Source organism: Amblyraja radiata, chromosome 20 (genome assembly GCF_010909765.2).
Source record: "Amblyraja radiata isolate CabotCenter1 chromosome 20, sAmbRad1.1.pri, whole genome shotgun sequence".
Classification (NCBI taxonomy): domain Eukaryota; kingdom Metazoa; phylum Chordata; class Chondrichthyes; order Rajiformes; family Rajidae; genus Amblyraja; species Amblyraja radiata.
Window position 1 is genome coordinate 25,695,575 of NC_045975.1, and position 21,804 is coordinate 25,717,378.

Consider the following 21,804-nt stretch of genomic DNA (forward strand, 5'->3'; position numbering starts at 1 on the left):
AGCCAGGGGTAAAGTTGCGAGGAGGGCAGGAGCGTTGAGGAGGGGTCGAGGTTCATGCCAGTAACGCACTCACTCACCGCTGCCGCGGCGCTCCGGACGCGGAGCCACTGCATTGTGGCCGGGTGGGGAAGCAGCTCGCGTGGCCTCGAGCGGCCACCATCACCGGACAGCGGAACCGACTGCCATCTCAGCGCCTTCTGCCAGCCCGCTCACCTCTGGCAGTGCTCTCCGTCTGAACAGTGAGGGGACCAGCTCAAGAGCAAAGATCATAGAGCGGAGTGGCTCAGCGGGTGATGGATAACATCACAGCGGCCGGTGGAGCTTACTCCTGTGTCAGCGCGAACAAGGGATCAATTGAGGTTACTCGCACTGACATATGGAGTAAGCTCCACCACCCGCTGTCCTGTTATCCATCGCCCGCTGACCCGCTCTTGAGCTGGATGCTGGCATGATCCCCGACCGCCTCCTTCTCAACGCACACGCTGTGAAAGAAACTCTTTCAGTTTATTTATTCATGTGTTTTGTAGTAAATGCCTATTATGTTCTGTGTGCTGAAGCAAAGCAAGAATTTCATTGTCCTATCAGGGACACATGACAATAAACTTGAACTTGAACTTGAACTCCCCCCCCCCCCACCAGCGCTGTCCTTTTCAGCCGCTTCCCACTTTACAGCTGCCTCCCATCAGCTGCCAGCAATGAGGGCTAGACTTGGCTATCGTTCTTGATGTTGCTGTACTGGGGGATAATGAAGTTTATCTTTCTTGGCTAACAACCTAACCTACGGCCTCCAAGATGCAGGTACATTTTCTAGCAATGTCACAAAATTTTGAGATTTTAAAAATCAAGTCTGCAATTTATCCCATTAGATAAAGCATAAAACAAAGTTTAATTTTACACCTAATTCACTTTCATGAGAAATTTTATCTAACTCTGAAATTGAAGATAGACAAAAGCTGGAGTAGCTCAGCAGGACAGGCAGCGCAGTGACTCTGGAGAGAAGACCCTTCTTCAGACTGAACTGAACTCTCGTCGGTGAGAGTACTTGTGATTGTCTGAAGAAGGGTCTCGACCAGAAACGCAACCTCTCTCCCCGTCCCGCTGAGCCACCACAGACAGGGAGTTGAAGGTAGACACAGGGGGGTCCACCTTCAACTTCAGAGCCAAACAAAAAACACAGAGTGCTGGAGGAACTCAGCGGGCAAGGCAGCACCCGCAGAGGGAACATATCATTTATCAGGAGCCGCCACGGGCCAGGACTCTTTTCTCTCTCCCCCCCCCCCCCCCCCCCCCCAACAGAAAGGAACCGCAGATGCAGCTGTCACCGCAAAACGTCTAAGAAGGAACTGCAGATGCTGGAAATTCGAAGGTAGACAAAAATGCTGGAGAAACTCAGCGGGTGAGGCAGCATCTATGGAGCGAAGGAAACAGCCAACGTTTCGGGCCATGTCTGAAGAAGGGTTTCGACCCGAGACATTGCCTATTTCCTTCGCTCCATAGATGCTGCCTCACCCGCTGAGTTTCTCCAGCATTTTTGTCTACTGCAAAACATCAATGATTCCGGGAATGCCGAGTGAGCTAGAGAGAGATGAGATGGGGAGTGGGAGAGAGAGAGAGAGCGAGAGAAAGAGAGGGAGTTAGAGAGGGAGCGAAAGACAGAGACACAACATGGGTTGGTAGGTAAATTGAGTGACTAACCTGCTGCACACCAAGAAGCTCACCAAGAAGAAGCCCTCAATCATGATGGTGAGTTTTAAGAAATTCTCAATGTGTCATCAATGCATCGATCTACATTCCTAAGTAAATATAATTGTGTTTTGAACAAGTATTAATGACGCCGCATGAATTGTATTCAAAGGAACGCATCGTCGTTAATACTTGTACTAAACACAATTACATTTACTGAGGAATGTGGATCGATGCATTGATGACACATTGTATAACTACTTGTTAACTACTGGCTGTTAACAAGTGCTACAGTAGTAGTTAACAAATCGTTTGTGTCTGATCGCCGTGCAGCAGTTGTTATCCATGTTCGTTTTGTAAAAAAATCCGTATGGCGAGTTTAAAAAAAAAATTTCTTTATTTAACAAAGCGAATTTGTATTTCCGTACGAAATACGGAAAATTAACACGGGGCCCCCCCCTTGGGCGTGGGGCCCAATTGGGAGAAATTGGTCCAATTTGCTTAAGGCCGGCCCTGGCCAATTGTGTAATGGAAACGCACCCTTACTCCTCTGGTGTGTTCCTTTCTATATGTTGCAGAAGGTACGCTTTCATATGCATTGTGAAGTTTGCTCATATTATATTTTTTCTGTCTTTACAGTTCACTGGTCATTTAGAAGATATGTTGCAGGTAGCCTTCAATAAGTTCCATACCTGGCAGTCAAAGCGAATGCTGAAGAAGACGTGATGCTGATTGTAACAAGATGTTTGAGAGCAAGAGCTATTGTTACCTGCAAAGTCCTGGCAGAACTTTACTCCTGTTGACTAAACTGCCGTGCTGGACAGGGAGCGGGGAGCCCTACAACATTGTAGAGACTCGATGTAATTTACAGAGCTGCACACCGGGAGAAAGATATGCAATAAGGTGGACCACTCAGGGTGACTCTCACCAACCGACCAAAACCGGAGGGAGCTACAGGACAAATTCGGGTGTAAGACTGCTGGGGAAGGCAGTGCTGCTTCTGTGCACAAATATTCTGTAAAACAATAACTGAGTATATTTAGAAATGGTCTTTCTAGCCTAAACATTTTTTCATTTTTGTGTAAAGTTTTAAACAAGAATGGCACAATGTAAATGTGCAACCTTTTTCAGAAGTGTAGCCCTCTGTTTTTGGATCCTGTTTGTAACTAGGGAATGGAAGATGTGGATATTTTAAACAAATAATAAATGTGAAATTAAATTGGGCATTCTCATTATCATTAATATTTTTAATAAAAATATTACACATTATAGAAACTGTATAATAATGAAATCTTACAATCTTGTTTCCCCTGACTCTAATCACTTGGATTTGAATGCATTGGGAGCTTTGAAGAGGCAAGTAATCGAAGTATATTATAGTATTAGTATTGAAGGTAGACACGCAATGCTGAAGAACACAGCGGGACAGGCAGCATCTCTGGAGTGAAGGAATGTGTGACGTTTCAGAGTCTGCAGAAGGGTCTCGACACGAACTGGTCAGAAGAAGGGTCTCTACCCGAAACGTCACCCATTTCTTCTCTCCAGAGATGCTGCCTGTACTGTTGAGTTACTCCAGCATTTTGTGTCTACCTTCGATTTAAACCAGCATCTGCAATTCTTTCCTACACCTAGTATAAGCGAGTTTAGTATTCCGACTGCGCATGCCCAGGTCAAAGGTCACTGCACAAACAGCTCTGGAAAGCAGTGGAGCAGTGGACCTTCATTTCTTTTTTTTCCAGCTTTGATTCTTCTAGGTAAGAAAATACTGCTTTCAAACTATGAAATAGTTGTATTTATTGTTCCTTTGTTAAAAGCTAAGATTATTTTGTCGTATTTATTGCTTTATTGTGCTTTGGTGAGTGAGCGAGATTGTGCTCGTCCGTGGTCTGTGTCGGGCCCGGGTCTGTTGCGTTACTGCTGGGTCATGCAATGAAGCATGAAATTAGTCACCAGCTTAGAAAAAGCATTTTAAGAGATGGCAAAAAGTCCCCTACCCCTTATTACCATATCAGAAATAATAATTCTATCCATACAATGACTAAAAATGCCTAAACCAATTCAGATATAAACTGTGAAATCCAATCACCTATTGTGACTAGGTGAATAAAAATATAATATCAAGAACAACATGACAGTTGTTTTTCCACCTTTTTGTTCTTAGGATGGATTAAAAATAAATAGGACTGTGAACAGAGCTTATGAATTCTATTTCCATTCCTATATACTACATATACATTACCATTTACATTTGCCACTAACTTCTAATTAATATTAGCAACCTATAATTGGGCTGTTGTAGACTGCACATGTTTCTTCCTGAATCATAAGGAGAAATTAGCCTCATATTCAATTCAATTCAACTTTATTGTCATTGCACAGATACAAGTATGGGTACAACGAAATGCAGTTTAGCGTCAGTCCGTAGTAATAGTGCAATATAGAAATAAAAATACAGAATAAGCAAACAATGTGGACGGAGAGACTGGAGAAATCTATCGGCGGGACTCCGAGTTCAGCAATGTGATAGTGTTGTTGTAGAAGCTGTTCCTCATCCTACTAGTACGAGACCTGAGGCTCCTGTACCGCCTCCCTGATGGGACGAGGGCAAACAGTCCATGGTTAGGGTGGGAGGGGTCTTTGATGATCTTCCCGGCCCGTCTCAGACACCGTTTTCGGTGGAGGGCATCCATGGCAGGGAGCGGGGCACCGATGATGTACTGAGCGGTTTTCACCACCCGTTGTAGTTTCCCATAAAACTAAGAAATATTGTACCCGTCTAGTCTTTGGATGAGTCTGTACATAAATTGATGTCAAACGGCAACATTTGAACAAAATTATTTTGTTTTCCTTCGGTGTGGCGCTGCGCTCTGAGAACTCCGCTCTATGATCTTTGCTGAGAACCAAGCTGGCAAAGCATTGTTTCTCTTTTACAATATGTATGATGCACATATTTAAGCCCTTGTTTCCAATCACTGATGTGACATCTGGTCGGAGTTGGAAACAGTAGCTATTGAAAACACACACCCATAAACAATATGGATAATTGTAAACGACATCCGCACCGCTGCATTTACAAACGTTTCATGCAATAAAGCTAATAAAAGGTACATAGGATGGGTATTGATTAATTCTAGACAACAGATTAAAAAAATAATCTAACCTCATTAATTCATTCAAGGTGTATTATGATGTGCTCTGCTGTATGAAGTGTACAGCAAAACTTGCGCTTCCAGAGTGGTCTATCTGTGGATAATTTAGTTTAAGAGCAAAACAAAGTGCTGGAGAACTCAGCAGGTCAGGCTGAATCTATGGAGGGAATCAGAGGGCGGTGGAGACAGGTTCTCTGGATGCTTTCAAGTGCGAGCTAGATAGAGCTCTTAAAGATAGCGGAGTCAGGGGATATGGGGAGAAGGCAGGAACGGGATACTGATTGGGGATGATCAGCCATGATCACATTGAATGGCGGTGCTGGCTCGAAGGGCCGAATGGCCTACTTCTGCACCATTTGCCTATTGTCTAAAACGTCACCTATTCCTTCTCTCCAGAGATGCTGCCTGACCCACTCCAGCATCTTGTGTCTATCTATGGAGGGAATGGCTAGGCGACCTTTAGGCTCGGGTCCCTTCTTCAGACATTTTTTAAGGGGTTCAGAAAGATCGAAAATTTCACTTGAATTTAAATATGTTACGAATATAACTAGTAGTTTGTATTAAACTTGTAATTCTGTAATTCATCTAATTCCATTGTTCACAACTGCTTGTATGCACCCTTCAAAGGAATGTTAAAACCTCTTCAAGAAACGACAATTCAGAGGGGAATGGGTGGTTCTCAGGTCGCCTGCGAGCTCCTGGTCTAGCTGCAGTTCCGCTGTCCGGTCCTGGCGGCCGCTCGCAGCCACCCAAGCTGAGTAAATTTAATGGGGAGCCTGAAGAAAGACAGGTCGGGTCGCCTACATTGGCGATTCGAGCATTAGCAGAGCAGTAAGCTACGCTTGTAGATGTGAACGCCATGACCAAAGATCATAGAGCGGAGACGGGGTGCTGAAGGTTACCCATGACCTACTACGGCTATCTTGTTCCGCTCTATAATCTTTGCTGGGGACTGCCTCATGATACGTCACGATAGGAGGCGGGGCCTGCCCGGGACGTTCCACCAGACGGCCGGAGGCGTGGCTTGACAGTGACGCGTCAGGTGGCGAGCCTCACGGTAACACGCCAGGGGCGTGGCTAGATAGTGAAGCGACAAGGAGGCGGCCCCACAATACATTGTGGGTGGGGCTTGACGTTGGCGCGCCTGGGGTTGGGGACGTCGTGCCGGGGCGGGGCCTAATGGTGACACGTCTGGGGCGTGGACGTCGGGGCGGGGCCTAATGGTGACACGCCTTGGGACGGGGACGGCTTGCTCGGGGGTGGGACCTGACGGGGATGTCACGCCAAGGACAGGCGGTGGTCGACCTGGGCCGAAGCGGCGGCCCTTAGGTAGGTGCAGGTCAGACCTGAGCGAGGGCGAGATTACAGTTCGGCGGAGCGGCGACGTTCGCCGTCCGTCTTGCCGCGACTAACGAGCTTCACTGTCCGTGCCCTGAAACCGGCAGCCGTGGCTCCGCCGCCGTTCCATAACCTTCCCCGGGGTCGACAGCACGACCTCGCGGGACCCGGAGTTCCACTGTCACTCGCCCACCCTCCCCCTCCACCAGGGTCCCACCAAACCAGAGCAGACCGACCCCCTCTCCCCGCCCCACACGTGACAGCTGGACGGGCTGAGTGCCAAACTCCAGCAGCGGGACATTGTGACCGTCCCACCCCCAGGTCTGACAGATAGTGGGATCTAAGTATATAAAATGCTGTGAGGTACACATAAAGTAGACAGTCAAATCCTTTTTACCAGGGTGAAGACTAGAGAGCACAGATTTAAGGGGAGAGGAGCAAAGTTGAAAGGAAGATAAGACACAAAAAGCTGGAGTAACTCAGCGGGACAGGCAGTATCTCTGGAGAGAAGGAACGGGTGACGTTTCGTGTCGAGACCCTTCTTCAAAGTTGAAAGGAGATGTGTGCGGCAATTGTTTTACACAGGGTCATAGCTGCCTGTAACACACTACCAGGGGTGGTGGGCGAAGCAGATACGATAGTGGCATTTCAGGGATTTCGATATGCAGGGAATGGAGGCCAGAACAAGGGGTCACCGTTTAAGGATAAGGGGGAAATCTTTTAGGACCGAGATGAGGAAAACATTTTTCACACAGAGAGTGGTGAATCTCTGGAATTCTCTGCCACAGAAGGTTGTTGAGGCCAGTTCATTGGCTATATTTAAGAGGGAGTTAGATGTGGCCCTTGTGGCTAAAGGGATCAGTGGGTATGGAGAGAAGGCAGGTACAGGATACTGAGTTGGATGATCAGCCATGATCATATTGAATGGTGGTGCAGGCTCGAAGGGCCGAATGGCCTACTCCTGCACCTATTTTCTATGTTTCTATAGTCTGCTGCTTCCCAGGGCTGTGAAACCAGCATCTGGAAGTAAGACCATTGTGAACAATGGTTTAAGATAAGTAATTGAGGGAAGGTGATAGTGATCTTGAACTTCTGTGCCATTGGACCAAGATCTCTCGCTCTCAACAAGGCATGGTGGCTGCTGTGGCATAGCTATCCCCTTTAAAAGAGGTCAAACGCTGACATTTTCCATTGCTCTCAGCTAGTGTAGAAGCAAGTCTTATATGATCTGAGGGACTACAAAACATTGTTGTCATTCTCAGCCCACTACATTGCACATGTGAATTATGCTATTCACCCTGTCAGTCTTCTTGATATATCCCCAATAATTTTTCCATGATTTTTGTCAACTATTGTCCTGCATCACACCCAACCCCAAATAATTTATGTAATTAAAATACTTCAGCAGTCTGTTTTGGATATGAGGTACACGTGATGTTTAACTTGACCTTGTGTTGGTTCATGTGGGGTATTAGGTCATGGATTTACTAAAAGTGGACTTAACTTGGCCAACCTGTGACATTTGGGTCCCTGCACGCTCTTCAAACTGACCATGATTCCATTATCTATACCTTCCTTAAAATTACTGCGTCACTGGGAAATTATGTAATTAAAATGTAAGAATGAATTGAAAACAATGTATTAATACATATAACAACATTCACAAGCCCAGAAAATCTGCTTTGATTCTCTGCCACTATCAAATTCCCAAGTAGGCCAGAGTATCATGTTTAATGTTTGTTACTTTTCTAGTGAGTTTTAAGGGCTTAACAAAATTGTGATGATGCAAGCTCTGCAACTTGTATGAAGAAAGAAATGGATGTCACACACAGATGCTGCAGGAGCCAAGATTAGAAAATCTTAAAGGGCTCCAGACATCTACCAGTTACTGTCCTGAAGATAGACGCAACAAGCTGGAGTAACTCAACGGGACAGGCAGCATCTCTGGAGAGAAGGAATGTATGACGTTTCGGGTCGAGACCCGTCTTCAGACCAGTTAGGGATAAGGGAAACGAGAGATATAGACGGTAATGTGGAGAGATAAAGAACAATGAATGAAAGATATGCAAAAAAGTAATGATAATAAAGGAAACAGGCCAGTCATTGTAAGGTACACAAAATTGCTGGGGAAACTCAGCGGGTGCAGCAGCATCTATGGAGCGAAGGAAATAGGCGACGTTTCGGGCCGAAACCCTTCTTCAGACCCTTCTTCAGTCATTGTAAGCTGTTTGTAGGGTGAAAATGAGCAGCTAGTGCGAATTGGGTGGTGGAGTGTTAGAGAGGGAAGGAATGCCGGGGCTACCTGAAGTGAGAGAAATCAGTATTCATATCACTGCTGCCCAAGCAAAATATGAGATTCTGTTCCTCGAATTTGCATTTAGCCTCACTAACAATGGAGGAGACCGAGGACAGAAAGGTCTATGTAGGAATGGGAAGAAGAGTTAAAGTGTCCAGCAACTGGGAGAGCAGGTTGGTTCACGCAGGCTGAGTGGTATGAATATTGATTTCTCTCACTTCAGGTAACCCTGACATTCCTTCTCTCTCTATCTCTTCCCCACCCAATTCGCACTAGCTTCTCATTTTCACCCTACAAACAGCCTGTTCCCTTTATCATCGTTAATATTTTAGCATATCTTTCATCCATTGTTCTTTATCTCTCCACATCACCGTCTATGTCTCTTGTTTCCCTTATCCCTAACCAGTCTGAAGAAGGGTCTCGACCCGAAACGTCACCCATTCCTTCTCTCAAGAGATGCTGCCTGTCCCGCTGAGTTACTCCAGCTTTTTGCGTCTATCTTCGGTTTAAACCAGCATCAGCAGTTCCTTCTTACACAGTCACTGTCCTGAAGTTGGAATCACAAGACCCTGGTGCCTAGAGCCTCAAGTCACATGAATGTGAAGGAGAGGAAAAGATAAGTTGGCTCATTGAGTAAATCTTGCACATTAATTGGGCAACTTTGCATCATGATTCCAATTTACGGTCTCTCCACAAGCAGCAAGTCTTCAGGGAGAGTCAAAACAACTTTTTTATTTGTACAGTTTTTAAAATACGATTAGAATAAAATAAATCTGGTAGTTCTTTTCTGACTCCTAAGCCAAGTGTTTGCAGTAAACTCAAGATTATTGTGTACCTAGGAACCTGTTCCATTGTTAATAAATCTCAGTGAATAGTAATGTACTGTCCATTTAATCTAATTTGAGGAAGAAAAAAAAATAAAAAAAATATATATATACACACATGTATATCTTTCATAGGCACCCATTTATATTTTGCAGACCTATAATAGGACATATACCTTTATGATAGTCACACTTACCTTTGTGATAGTCACATATTATTGATTAGACCCCTGGATACTATTGCACAATGTGAACTATGTATTTTAATAGCTCAACAGATTATTGCTCAGAAGCTTTTTGACATGTAGTGCTTGATACTGCCTTATCCATGTGCAAAATATTATAACATGGTAAAAAACTACTTACCAGATGTGAGCTTTTTCCTACAGCACATCTAAATCTGCTTGCAGTTATTTCTTTATCCTAAGTCACTAATGCTTGTGTAAATCATTATTCCATCCATTAATTTGCGGACAGTTTCCCTTCTGCCATCATCAAAGTCAATTAATAAAGTCCACTGTGAACCTGAATTGTTACCACTTAGCACACAGCCACCACTAGTAATAACAATCTTTTCTACTTCAGAATGTATCCAGTTATATTTCTGTCAATCACACAAGATTCCAACTTACCAAGTAACCTAAAAATTAAGTGAAGATACTTGGGATCAATAGATTGATTACATTAAGGCTGCTGCCTTTTTTTTTTTTAGCCAATTCTGCCGTTAAATAATTGGCCTATTCCAAGGATTCGTGCAGGATTTCTTTCGTTCCCAATGTAACTGTCATAGTTATTTTTTAATTTTATAGACTACGCATTTCAATGGAAAGACAACATTTGGGGAAAATCTGTAATAGTCAGCTAATTTAGAATCATTACCTGAGTGGATGCCATTTCTCTGTGTGCACAAACACTGGGGTTGTGCTCTCTTACTCGGGGTTGTACAGAACATCCTTGTCATGTGGTACACTTAGTTCCACGTGAATATGGTGGTAAGATATGCCCTTGTGTTGTGCGTAACTGTTCTGTAGATTGGGAAGTGAGCATGTTTTGAAAAGGGAACAAGTTTTTGCCTGAGAGAATGTAAATTATGCTGCTTTGATGGAAGAGCAGATTTTCATTACAAGTTTGTTTTATCTGTTTTCTGCAGAATGAATGCAACACAACTTTAACAAAGATTGTAAGCATGATTACAGAAGCCGCATTATATCTTTTACCAGTTTTCTTAGTGCTGCTGTGAGTCTTCCACAATGTCATTACCAACGCTCCCAGATTCATGCAGCCATATCCTAGCAGAGCTGGACTCTCTGGATCCCCTGTTATCTGCACTCAGGCTAGATTCAAACAGGCTGAAGGTGAGTGAGAGGTCACACTTAACACCTGCTTTAACTAAATCAAAGGATCAATGCTTTGCATTTATCTGCAGAGAATGCAATAAAATGATCGGAATGTAGCACAGTGATCCTATTTTAACTAAATATGACCTTGTATGTTCCTAGTAGTTAAAGGTTGACATGTCAAAATCAATGCACATTGTGATGGTTTTATCCATCTTGCCTAGATTAGATGTGTCAGTATTGCAGCTGGGCATAGGGGACTACAGAGGGATGAGGGAGGAGCTGGCCAAAGTTGACTGGAAAAGGACCCTATCAGGGTTGACGGTGGAACAGCAATGGCAGGAATTTCTGGGAATAATCTGGAAGATGCGGGATATTTTCATTCTAAAGAGGAACAAAAATTCTAGGGGGAGAAAGAGGCGACCATGGCTGACAAGGAAAGTCAAGGACAGTTTAAAGCTAAAAGAGAAGGCGTATTACATAGCATTTATTTCAAGAAGGCTTGTTTACAAAAAGAGGGATGTAATGCTGAGGCTCTATAAGGCACTGGTAAATCTGCATTTGGAATATTGTGAGCACCATATCTGAGGAAGGATGTACTGGCTCTGGCCAAGGTCCAGAGATTTACAAGAATGATCCCAGGAATGAGTAGGTAAACCTATAATGAGCGTTTGTCAGAACTGGGCCTGGACTCGCTAGAGTTTAGAACAATGATGGGGGAACTCATTGAAACGTACAGAATAGTGAAAGGCTTAGATAGAGTGGATTTGGGGAGGATTTTTCCATTAGTGGGAGAGTCTAGGTCATAGCTTCAGAATTAAAGGACGTTATTGTAGGAAGGATATGAGGAGAAGGTGGTGAATCTGTGGAATTCTTTTCTGTAGGCTGTAGAGGCCACGTCAGTGGATATTTTAAAGGCAGAGATAGATTATTGATTAGTACAGGTGTCAGAGGTTATGGGGAGAAGCTAGGAGAATCAGAATCAGGATCAGATTTTATTCGCCAAGTATGTTTTGCAACTTACGAGGAATTTCACTGGCCAGGTCAGTCATACAATTAAAAGCAAAAGACTCAAAAACACATTTTAACATGAACATCCACCACAGTGACTCCTACACATTCCTCACTGTGATGGAAGGCGAAATAAAGTTCAAGTCCTTCCTTTTGTTCTTCCTCGGTCGGTGGCCTCAAGCTCTCCGTTGATGGGACGGTCTTGACTCCCGTAGCTGGCGGCGTCGACCCTCCGCGTCGAGGCGTTCAGCTCCTGCATTGGGGGGTTGTCAGCTCCACCGCGCCAGGCGATCGAACCTCGCGTCGAGGCTGGGCAAACCTACTGCGGCGTTGGAGCTCCCGACTAGCCTCTCCCGAGACTGCGAGCCCTTGATGGTAAGTCTGCAGGCCACGGTGGGAGCGATCCCAGGCAAGGGATCCGCTCCGATGTTAAGTCCGCGCCCCGCGATGGGGCTCACGACAGTCCGAGGAGGCCTCCAGCTCCAGCGATGGTAGGCCGCAGAGCCCGGAGAATGTGATCCGAAAAAATTGATCACCTCCGGGAAGGTAGGAACTTGAAAAAAAAGTTTCCCCCGATCCCCTCCCCCCTCCCCCCACATAAAACAAACCTAAGTACATTAAAACAAACTTTTAACAAACGCTAAAAATAACAAAAAGATGAAAAAACGAACAGACTGCAGGCAGGGCTGCCATCTCCCCAGCGCCCCTGGTGGTCTGATGTTAGGAGGGAGAGATAGATCAGCCATGATTGAATGGCGGAGTAGAAGAATGGCCGAATGGCCTAATTCTACTCCTATTCCTTATGACCTAGATAGGGTGGGTGTGGAGAGGATGTTTCCAGAAGAGGGAGACTAGGACCAGAGGGCACTGCCTCAAAATAAAGGAACATGCCTTTAAAATGGAAATGAGGAAGAATTTCTTTAGCCAGAGGGTGGCAAATCTATGGAATTCATTGCCAAAGGCAGCTGTGTAGGTCATCTTTTTAAAGCAAAGATTGATAGGTTCTTGATTAGTAAGAGTGTTAAAGGTTACAGGGAGGAAGCAGGACAATGAGATTGAGAGTGAAAAATAGATCAGCCATGATCAAATGGCGGAACAGACTTGATGGGTTGAATGGCCTAATTCTGCTCCTTTGTCTTAGGTCCTTATGGTTTTTGTGTACATTGTCACCTCTTGTGGTAAATTAGATTGATATGGTCAATTGGGATGAATCATCCTTCCAATATAATGGGGAACAAACCAGTAGAAGACAATAATGAAACTATGTCCAAGGAAGTATTAAGACAATAGTTTGAATAATTCTGTCTTTTCTTAGTGTACATGTTTGTCAGTTTCACGGAAATGGCTCGTGCTGGGCACTTCGGCAGGTGGACTTCATGTCATTCAGAAGGAAGGCTGGAAGCAGAGAATCATGTTAACTCATAAGGTGTGTTGGAAAAGAATAAGAAAAATGTGGAAAGTGGAATAGGTACAATTTTATTTTTAAATGTCTTGGTGAAGCCTGTTTTTCTTTCAGTATGCTGTGTGTTTAATACTTGAGACAAATAAAATGTTTTGTATATTCTTGAAATTTATTGTAGCACAGCAAAGAATTCACAGTAGTAAACCTACATCAGAGAATATGCCAGTATTTATATTGTTTTTCCTGACCTGACAGTCTCTTTAATAAAGTTAGTTCATGAGTGGGTCATCTGACACTGACACTGTTCCCATTGTGATTTGATCATTTTACATAGACCATTAGCAGTGGTGTAAGAATTACTTTAGCTATTCTTAGCTTAGTGATTCAGGTTTCTGTTCTTCATTTTCAGGTGACTTCTGCAAAAAAATGTTTTCTTGTGAATTTTGTTTGAAACCAGAATTGAGCTCAGTATCAAGGTTCAATAATGGAGTGTGGGCGGATAGATGTGACTCTGCCACTGTTACTTACTGTTAGCCAGAAAGTGTTATCTAAGAGTACTGGTATAACTTTTAGCTTTAATGAAATAATGGGTACTCCTTCGAGTTGTAATCAGGCATTCTCATAGAAACATAGAAAATAAGTGCAGGAGGAGGGAGGCCTGCACCGCCATTCATTGTGATCATGGCTGATCATCCACAATCAGTAACCCGTGCCTGCCTTCTCCTCATATCCCTTGTTTATGCTATCCCTAGAGCTCTAACTATCTTTTAAATTCATCCAGTGAATTGGCCTCTACTGCTTCTGTGGCAGAGAATTCCACAAATTCACAACTCTCTGGGTGAAAACGTTTTTTCTCATCTCAGTTTTAAATGGCCTCCCCTTTATTCTTAGACTGTGGCCCCTGGTTCTGTACTCCCAACATTGGGAAATTTTTTCCTGCATCTAGCTTGTCCAGTTCTTTTATAATTTTATACGTTTCTATAAGATCCCCTCTCAGCCTTCTAAATTCCAGTGAATACAAGTCCAGTCTTTCCAATCTTTCCTCATTTGACAGTCCCGCCATCCCGGGGATTAACCTCGTGAACCTACGCTGCACTGCCTCAACAGCAAGGATGTCCTTCCTCAAATTAGGAGATCAAAACTGCATACAATACTCCAGATGTGGTCTCACCAGGGCCCCGTACAACTGCAGAATGACCTCTTTACTCCTATACTCAAATCCTCTCGTTATGAAGGCCAACATGCCATTAGCTTTCTTCACTGCCTGCTGTACCTGCATGTTTACTTTCAGTGACTGGTGTACAAGGACACACAGGTCTTGTTGCACTTCCCTTTTTCCTAATCTGACACCATTGAGATAATCGCAGTCTGAAGGGTTTCGGCCCGAAACGTCACCTATTACCTTCGCTCCATAGATGCTGCTGCACCCGCTGAGTTTCTCCAGCATTTTTGTGTACCTACCATTGAGATAATAATCTGCCTCCTTTTTTTGCTGCCAAAGTGGATAACTTCACATTTATCTACATTATACTGCAACTGCCATGCATCTACCCACTCACTCAACATGTCCAAGTCACCCTGGAACCTCCTGGCATCCTCTTCGCAGTTCACACTGCCACCCAGCTTTGTGTCATCTGCAAATTTGCCAGTGTTACTTTTAATCCCATCATCTAAATCATTAATATATATTGTAAATAGTTGCAGCCCCAGCACCGAGCCTTGCAGCACTCCACTCGCCACTGCCTGCCATTCTGACAGGTTCTGTTTATTCCTACTCTTTGTTTCCTGTCTGCCAACCAATTCTCTATCTATGTCAATACTCTACCCCCGATACGTGCTCTAACTTTGCCCACTAATCACCTGTGTGAGACCTTATCAAAGGTTTTCTGAAAGTCCAGATACACTACATCCACTGGCTCTCGACTGATAATTCAATGCACTGTCATACTGTTCCTGTATTATTGCACTGCTGTTTGGCTAAATGGATATTTTAACTAAGACCTGCCTACTGAGGACAGCACAGTGGCACAGTTGGTATAGCTGCTGCCTCATAGGGCCATACACTCTGGTTTGATCCTTATCTCGGATGATGCCTGTGTGGAGTTTGCTCATTCTCCCTGTGAGCAGGTGGGTTTCCTCCCACATCCCAAGGATGAGCGGGTTGTAGGTTAAGTGGCCTCTATAAATTGTCCCTAGTGTGTAAGGACTGGATGAGAAAATGGGATAACATAGAACTAGTGTGAATGGGTGATCGATGATTGGTGTGGACTCAGTGGGCCGAAGGGCTTGTTTGCATGCTATATCTCTAAACTGAAACTTGTTGAGAGGATATTAACTAGGATATTGCCTTGATTGGAGCATGTTAGTTGTGTGAGGGATTGGATAGGCTGGCTTGTTTTCCTTGGAGTGTTGGAGGCTGAGGAGGAACCTGATGGAAGTACATAAGATCCTGAGGAGGCATAGACTTTCATGGGAGTATCAATAACAAACAGGATCTGCATGGTAAGTTATTTTACACAGAGAATGATTGACATCTGGAATGCACTGCAGAGGCGGTGGTGAAATCAGATACAATTATATTTAAGATGTATGTAGGCACACTTAAATAGGATGGGCATAGAACGATATGGTCCTAATCCAGGCAAATGGGATGAGTCTAAATGGGCAAAAAGGTAATCATGAACGTGGTGGGCTGTGTTGTACACCTCTGACTATGGCACTAAAAGATTGATGGCTTCATTCAAAGTTATCTTCGTATCCTGAACAATATCCTTTCCCTATTGGTGGTTAATTCAACTTTTAATTTGTGAGATTTGATCTGTAAATTAATCAATATGAAACCAAAAATAATTTATCTGAGATTTTGTCATTGGAAGCATCTCTATATTCTTTTGAACAGGAAAAAAGCGGGAAACAACATATAAAATTTAAACATGACAATTAAATAAATTTAGAAAAATCCGATCAACATCTTGACCTGTCTTAAAGAATGGATTCTAAAGCAAAATGATCTAAGACAAGGGTTTTGTTGATGTATTACTACCTTTCCCCTCACTAAATGTTCATGTAGCATTGCAGCCAACATAGACAGCAACCAAGCAATATGAACAAAAAAATGTGTAGGCCAATGATGTAAATTTCTAATAAATTATTGTCCTTCAGGAAGGAGCACTGACTTGTATTGCTTGCTGTCAGCATGATGAAGACTATGTCGCTGTATCAACTAGGTTAGTGTACTCTATTATTAAGCTTTCATTTTTGGTTTCTTTCTCTAGCAATGTTTTTAGAAACATAGAAAATAGGTTCAGGAGGAGGCCTTTTGGCCCTTCGAGCCAGCACCACCATTCATTGTGATCATGGCTGATCGTCCCCAATCAATAACTCGTGCCTGCCTTCTCCCCATACCCCTCGATTCCACTAGCCCCTAGAGTTCTATCTACTCTCTTAAATTCATCCAGTGATTTGGCCTCCACTGCCCTCTGTGGCAGGGAATTCCACAAATTCACAACTCTCTGGGTGAAAAAGATTTTTCTCACCTCAGTCTTAATTGGCCTCCCCTTTATTCTAAGACTGTGGCCCCTGGTTCTGGACTCGCCCAACATTGGGAACATTTTTCCTGCATCTAGCTTGTCCAGTCCTTTTATAATTTTCTATGTTTCACAATTAACAGAGGCCAATTACCATTTGGAAGAAACTAGACAAAAGTGTTCTACCACCTGGCACCTCATTTTCCATTTGGAATGTTGCAGCCAGAATTTCAGTAATTTCAGATAACTTGCTTTCTGTGTGTCATAACTGGCCAGTTTTGTTGTAAATTTATTAATCGCTAATATTAACTCAATTTCCAGCCTCTGCAAGTTTTTTATTTTCAAGGTAAGAATACAAATTTGCAAATGCTTCATCTCTTCTCCAGGTACCAATAGATGAACATGTTTTAAATTATAGCATTAAAGAATCCACATAATTAGGTAATCTGCCTATCATAGGATATACTCTGCGTGATGCCCTATTCCAAGCGAGAGAATGCTAGGCCACATAAAAGCTTATGCATGGGTGCTGAGTAATCCACACTACAGAATGAGTGAGTGAAAGCGCATATCTTACTGGGCAGCATAATTACATTTGTTATTGATGTTTGGTGTCGAGAGAAAGGTTCTGTGTATTGTTACAAACCCACTTCAGAGACAAGTTATCTGGATAGTAGATGATTTGTTCTTGATATCTACTAAATAAATCCCTAGATGACAGAGTCTTCCAGTTATTGGTTTGTTTCTTCTTGCAGCCAAGGTCATGTGATTGTATGGGAACTTCATCAAGAACGACGTGGAAAACCTGAGAGAATTAATGTGTCATCAGAGCACAAAGGTAGAAAAGTCACTGACCTCTGCTGGGATACAGCTGCTCTCAGGATCTTTGCAGGAGACAATTTTGGAAAAGTTTCCGTCCTGAAAGTTAATTCCTCTAAACAGGGAAAGGTCTGTCTTCTTTTATTTACAGTGATGAACTAATTGCTGTGTAATCTCATCCACTTCACACAATACGCACAGTCAAATGTTTCTAAGGCACTCCTTGATGATAAGCTTGTGATCAGTCGATCATAGAGTTAATTTCTGCGGTGGCTGTTAGCAAGTCTCGGCTAGTGCAGCACTATGCTTCAGTGCAGTTGTTTCACAGCTCCAGCAACCCTTGTTTGAACATCATTTCTAGTGCTGTCCATGCATACTTAATTTGTAGTTGTCTGGGTTTCTCCCCCACGTGTTGTTACAGTATGTGCTGCTGTACATTACCTTAAGTACAGCTGGTTGATGGTGGAATTGGTGAGCGAGAGAAATGTTAATAGTTTTCTGTGAGAGAATAGTGGAAAAAGTGGCGGAATGGAACTGGCCTGAGAGTTAGCGGAATCAAATGACATCCCCGCCCCCCCCCCCCTCTCGTTTCCCCTCAACATCTGACATTCCAAAGAAAAACTATCTGTGTTTGTCAAACCTCTCACTATAGGTCAGGTCGTGGAGAGTTCCCCCCCACCATATAATTCCGTGCTACCTGCTCCATGGTCGGATAGTCAGCGACTAAACCGTCTCCTCCACCTGGTTTGCCAGGTGAGGAGGGGGCTGTGGACCCCCAGCAGGAACAAAAACAAGACCTGTCAAAGGGTGGATGAGCTTCTAGCGAGCCAACGGCCATCTACACTTCAGTAGAAGTTGCGATCACTGTCGTACGTAGCATTGTAAGGAATGATGATAAAGCACACACACCAAAATCCTATACTTCCAGTGGCGGAAGTCCGCAGGAACAGGAGGACAGAGATGTGTGGTGTGTCCGTCACCGTTCCCGTTGGAAACCAGCACCTCCGTGTCGCTAATGTTTTCAATGATGATGAATAAATTAATCCTTATATCTAATACTCTCTAATCCAGGCAGCATATGGTAAACCGCTTCGGCACCCTCTAAAAATTCCTGTAATGGGACAACCAGAACTGCACACAATGCTCCAAATGTGGTCTAACCAGTCCTATAAAGCTGCAACACGACTTCCTGACTCTTATACTCTTGACCAATAGACAATTGGTGCAGGAGTAGGCTATTCGGCCCTTTGAGCCACATTGATTCAATGTGATCATGGCTGATCATCCCCAATCAGTACCCCGTTTTTGCCTTTTCCCCATATCCCTTGACTCCGCTATCTTTAAGAGCCCTATCTAGCTCTCTTGAAAGTATCCAGAGAACCGGCCTTCACTGCCCTCTGAGGCAGAGAATTCCACAGACTCACAACTCTTTGTGAGAAAAAGTGTTTCCTCGTCTCCGTTCTAAATGGCTTACCCCTTATTCTTAAACTGTGGCCCCTGGTTCTGGACTCCCCCAACATTGGGAACATGTTTCCTGCCTCAAGCGTGTCCGAACCCTTAAAAATCTTGTATGTTTCAATAAGATTCCCTCTCATCCTTCTAAACTCCAGAGTGTACAAGCCCAGCCGCTCCATTCTCTCAGCATATGATAGTCCCGCCATCCCGGGAATTAACCTTGTAAACCTACGCTGCACTCCCTCAATAGCAAGAATGTCCTTCCTCAAATTAGGGGACCAAAACTGCACACAATACTCTGGGTGTGGTCTCAGTAGGGCCCTATACAACTGCAGAAGGACCTCTTTGCTCCTATACTCAACTTCTCTTGTTATAGGCCAACATGCCATTCGCTTTCTTCACTGCCTGCTGTACCTGCATGCTTACTTTCATTGACTGATGAACAAGGACCCCAGATCCCGTTGTACTTCCCCTTTCCCAACTTGACACTATTTAGATAGTAATCTGCCTTCCTGTTTTTGCCACCAAAGTGGATAACCTCACATTTATCCACATTAAACTGCATCTGCCCACTCACCCAACATGTCCAATTCACCCTGCATTCACCAATGCCTTGACCAATGCATAACATATATCTTGTTTAACATACCACTCCATCTACTTGTATTGCATATTCAGGGAGTTCAGGGCCTTGGACACACAAGATTCCTCTGTACATTAATGTTGTTAAGGATTAAGAGCCAATAACTATACTCTCCCCTTACATTTGACCTCTCAAAGTGTAACATAATTGGGTACTTATCTTGGGGGAAGGTTCAGTGATACCAGAATGAGTCTAAAAGGGTTGGTCTAACCATAAGGTTTAGACTGGACTGAGCCATAAAGTAGAATGTCATCTGACACATAAACAGAATTTCCTGACATATAGCTGTTTAAAAATGAATGTCTGCAGGACCATGGCCATTGAATATGCATTTGCAAGTGTTTAAAAAAAATGTTAAGAACACTTTTTGTCAGTTTTTCATGTAATTTTACTGCAATTTTTCACTCAAAACACATCTCATTTGTTATCTTGGTAAATCTCTAGTGAAAGGGCTATTACACATTGTGAAGAATATAAACAAATGAAGAAACGTACAGGAAAATAATGATTATGGGAGTGCCAGATTTAAGTTGATATGCTAGTAAGAAGCTAGAGGACTTGATTAGAGTTCTATATATTTCAGCTTCTGAAATAGAATGAGTTAGAATATAAGGTGACATGCAAGCAAATTTGTGAAAGAGGACCTTCCTAATTTTCCCTAATGAGTGTGTTTTTCCAAATAATATTATCTAACAATATTCTCCAGTAGTTTCGCTACCACTGATGTAAGGATCACTGGTCTATACTTTCCTGGTTTGTCCCTGTTGTCCTTCTTAAACAAGAGGACAACATTGATTGAAAAGGATACAAGGCACTGGGGTAACTTAGCAGGTTAGGCAGCATATGCTGGAAAGAAGGAATGGGTGACGTCATTCCTTTTATTCAGAGATGTTGCTGAGTTGCTTCAGCATTTTGTGTCTATATTTGGTGTAAACCGGCATCTGCAATTCCTTCCTACACAGGTTAGGCAGCATCTCTGGAGAACATGGTTAGGTAAAACATTGGCATTCACCAGTCATCTGAGACCTCGCATATTGCAAATGAGGATATAAACATCTCTTTAAAGGCCACCATCTAAATCCTTCTTCATGGTGAAGTACTCATTCTGGCTGCACTCATAAATTCCCTCCATGGACCTTGAGGTGACCTGATAATGATGCAGTTTATAACTGAGAGAGGCTAGAGATGAGAAGAGGAAAGTTATTTTAATAATTTAAATTATATTTGAAATTTACACTTGTGTCGAGTCATGATTTGGTGGGTGTGAGAACATACTTTTATAGAGTATGGACTCCAAAGTAAATACTGCAAAAGCTGCAAATTTGAAATGAAATGGAAAATGCAGAAAATATTCAGCAGATCAGATGGCATCTGGTGGGAGAGAAACAGTGTCAAAGTTTAAATTTGCTGACCTTTCATTAGAACTGGGAAAACTTAGCGAAAATATGTTTTGAGATGTGGCGTAGTGCGGGATGCTGGGTGACACTGGGATAATTCCTGTTACTTTATTGATTGCTTTCTTATTCTGAATTAGGCTGCTGCATTTGTGATGTTTCCAGTTCAGGTGATTACAACAGTGGACTCACGAGTGGTGCAGCTTGACTACCTGGAGGGCAGATTGCTGATCTCCTCTCTCACTCGTTGCTATCTATGTGACACAGAGAGGTATTTGTCACAATTCCTTGTATATTTTGACCTTGAATATTGCCTTGAACCACCCCCACATCAGTCTGAAGAAGGGTCTCGACCCGAAACGTCACCTATTCCTTCGCTCCATAGATGCTGACCCACCCGCTGAGTTTCTCCAGCCTACATCTACAAAAAACCCACTGACTCCCATGGCTATCTGGACTACACTTCTTCCTAACCTGCTTCCTGTAAGGACTCTATTCCCTACACCCAATTCCTCCGTCTACGTTGCATCAGCACCCAGGATGATGTGTTCCAAACCAGGGCATCGGAGATGTCCTCATTCTATAGGGAACGGGGGCTCCCCTCTTCGACTGTAGATGAGACTCTCACCAGGGTCTCTTCTATACCCCGTAACTGCTCTCACTCCCCATCCCCCCACTTGTAACAAGGGCAGAGTCCCCCTTGTCCTCACCTTCCACCCTACCAGCCGCCACATAAAAAAAGATAATCCTCCGACATTTTCGCCACCTCCAACGATATCCCGCCACTGGCCACATCTTCCCATCTTCTCCCCTTTCGGCTTTCCACAGAGACCGCTCCCTCCGTAACTCCCTGGTCAATTCGTCCCTTCCCACACAAACCACCCCCTCCCCTGGTACTTTACCTTACAGGAAATGCTACACTTGTC

General features: G+C 43.6%; 2 protein-coding genes across 9 annotated transcripts in view; both read left to right on the forward strand.

Annotated features, from left to right (window-relative positions):
• gtf2h1 (general transcription factor IIH subunit 1) overlaps nt 1-2,907 on the forward strand; it is a 40,341-nt gene extending 37,434 nt beyond the window's left edge. For all 5 annotated transcript variants that reach the window (XM_033039107.1, XM_033039108.1, XM_033039105.1 and 2 more), the window contains one exon: nt 2,323-2,907. In XM_033039107.1, the coding sequence (XP_032894998.1) occupies nt 2,323-2,409 (87 nt within the window). In that variant the 3' untranslated portion in view covers nt 2,410-2,907. The remainder of the gene's footprint in view (nt 1-2,322) is intronic.
• A 3,089-nt stretch (nt 2,908-5,996) lies between these two features.
• The window catches only part of hps5 (HPS5 biogenesis of lysosomal organelles complex 2 subunit 2), a 48,293-nt gene continuing 32,485 nt past the window's right edge, over nt 5,997-21,804 (forward strand). Inside the window, exons 1-6 of one of the 4 annotated variants that reach the window (XM_033039112.1) lie at nt 5,997-6,161; nt 10,441-10,645; nt 12,954-13,064; nt 16,203-16,267; nt 17,323-17,515; nt 21,019-21,149. In XM_033039112.1, coding sequence (XP_032895003.1) covers nt 10,541-10,645; nt 12,954-13,064; nt 16,203-16,267; nt 17,323-17,515; nt 21,019-21,149 — 605 coding nt within the window. In that variant the 5' untranslated portion in view covers nt 5,997-6,161; nt 10,441-10,540. Of the gene's footprint in view, nt 6,172-8,621; nt 8,640-10,440; nt 10,646-12,953; nt 13,065-16,202; nt 16,268-17,322; nt 17,516-21,018; nt 21,150-21,804 lie in introns of those variants that run through there. The other 3 variants (XM_033039115.1, XM_033039113.1, XM_033039114.1) reach the window with 3 other exon arrangements.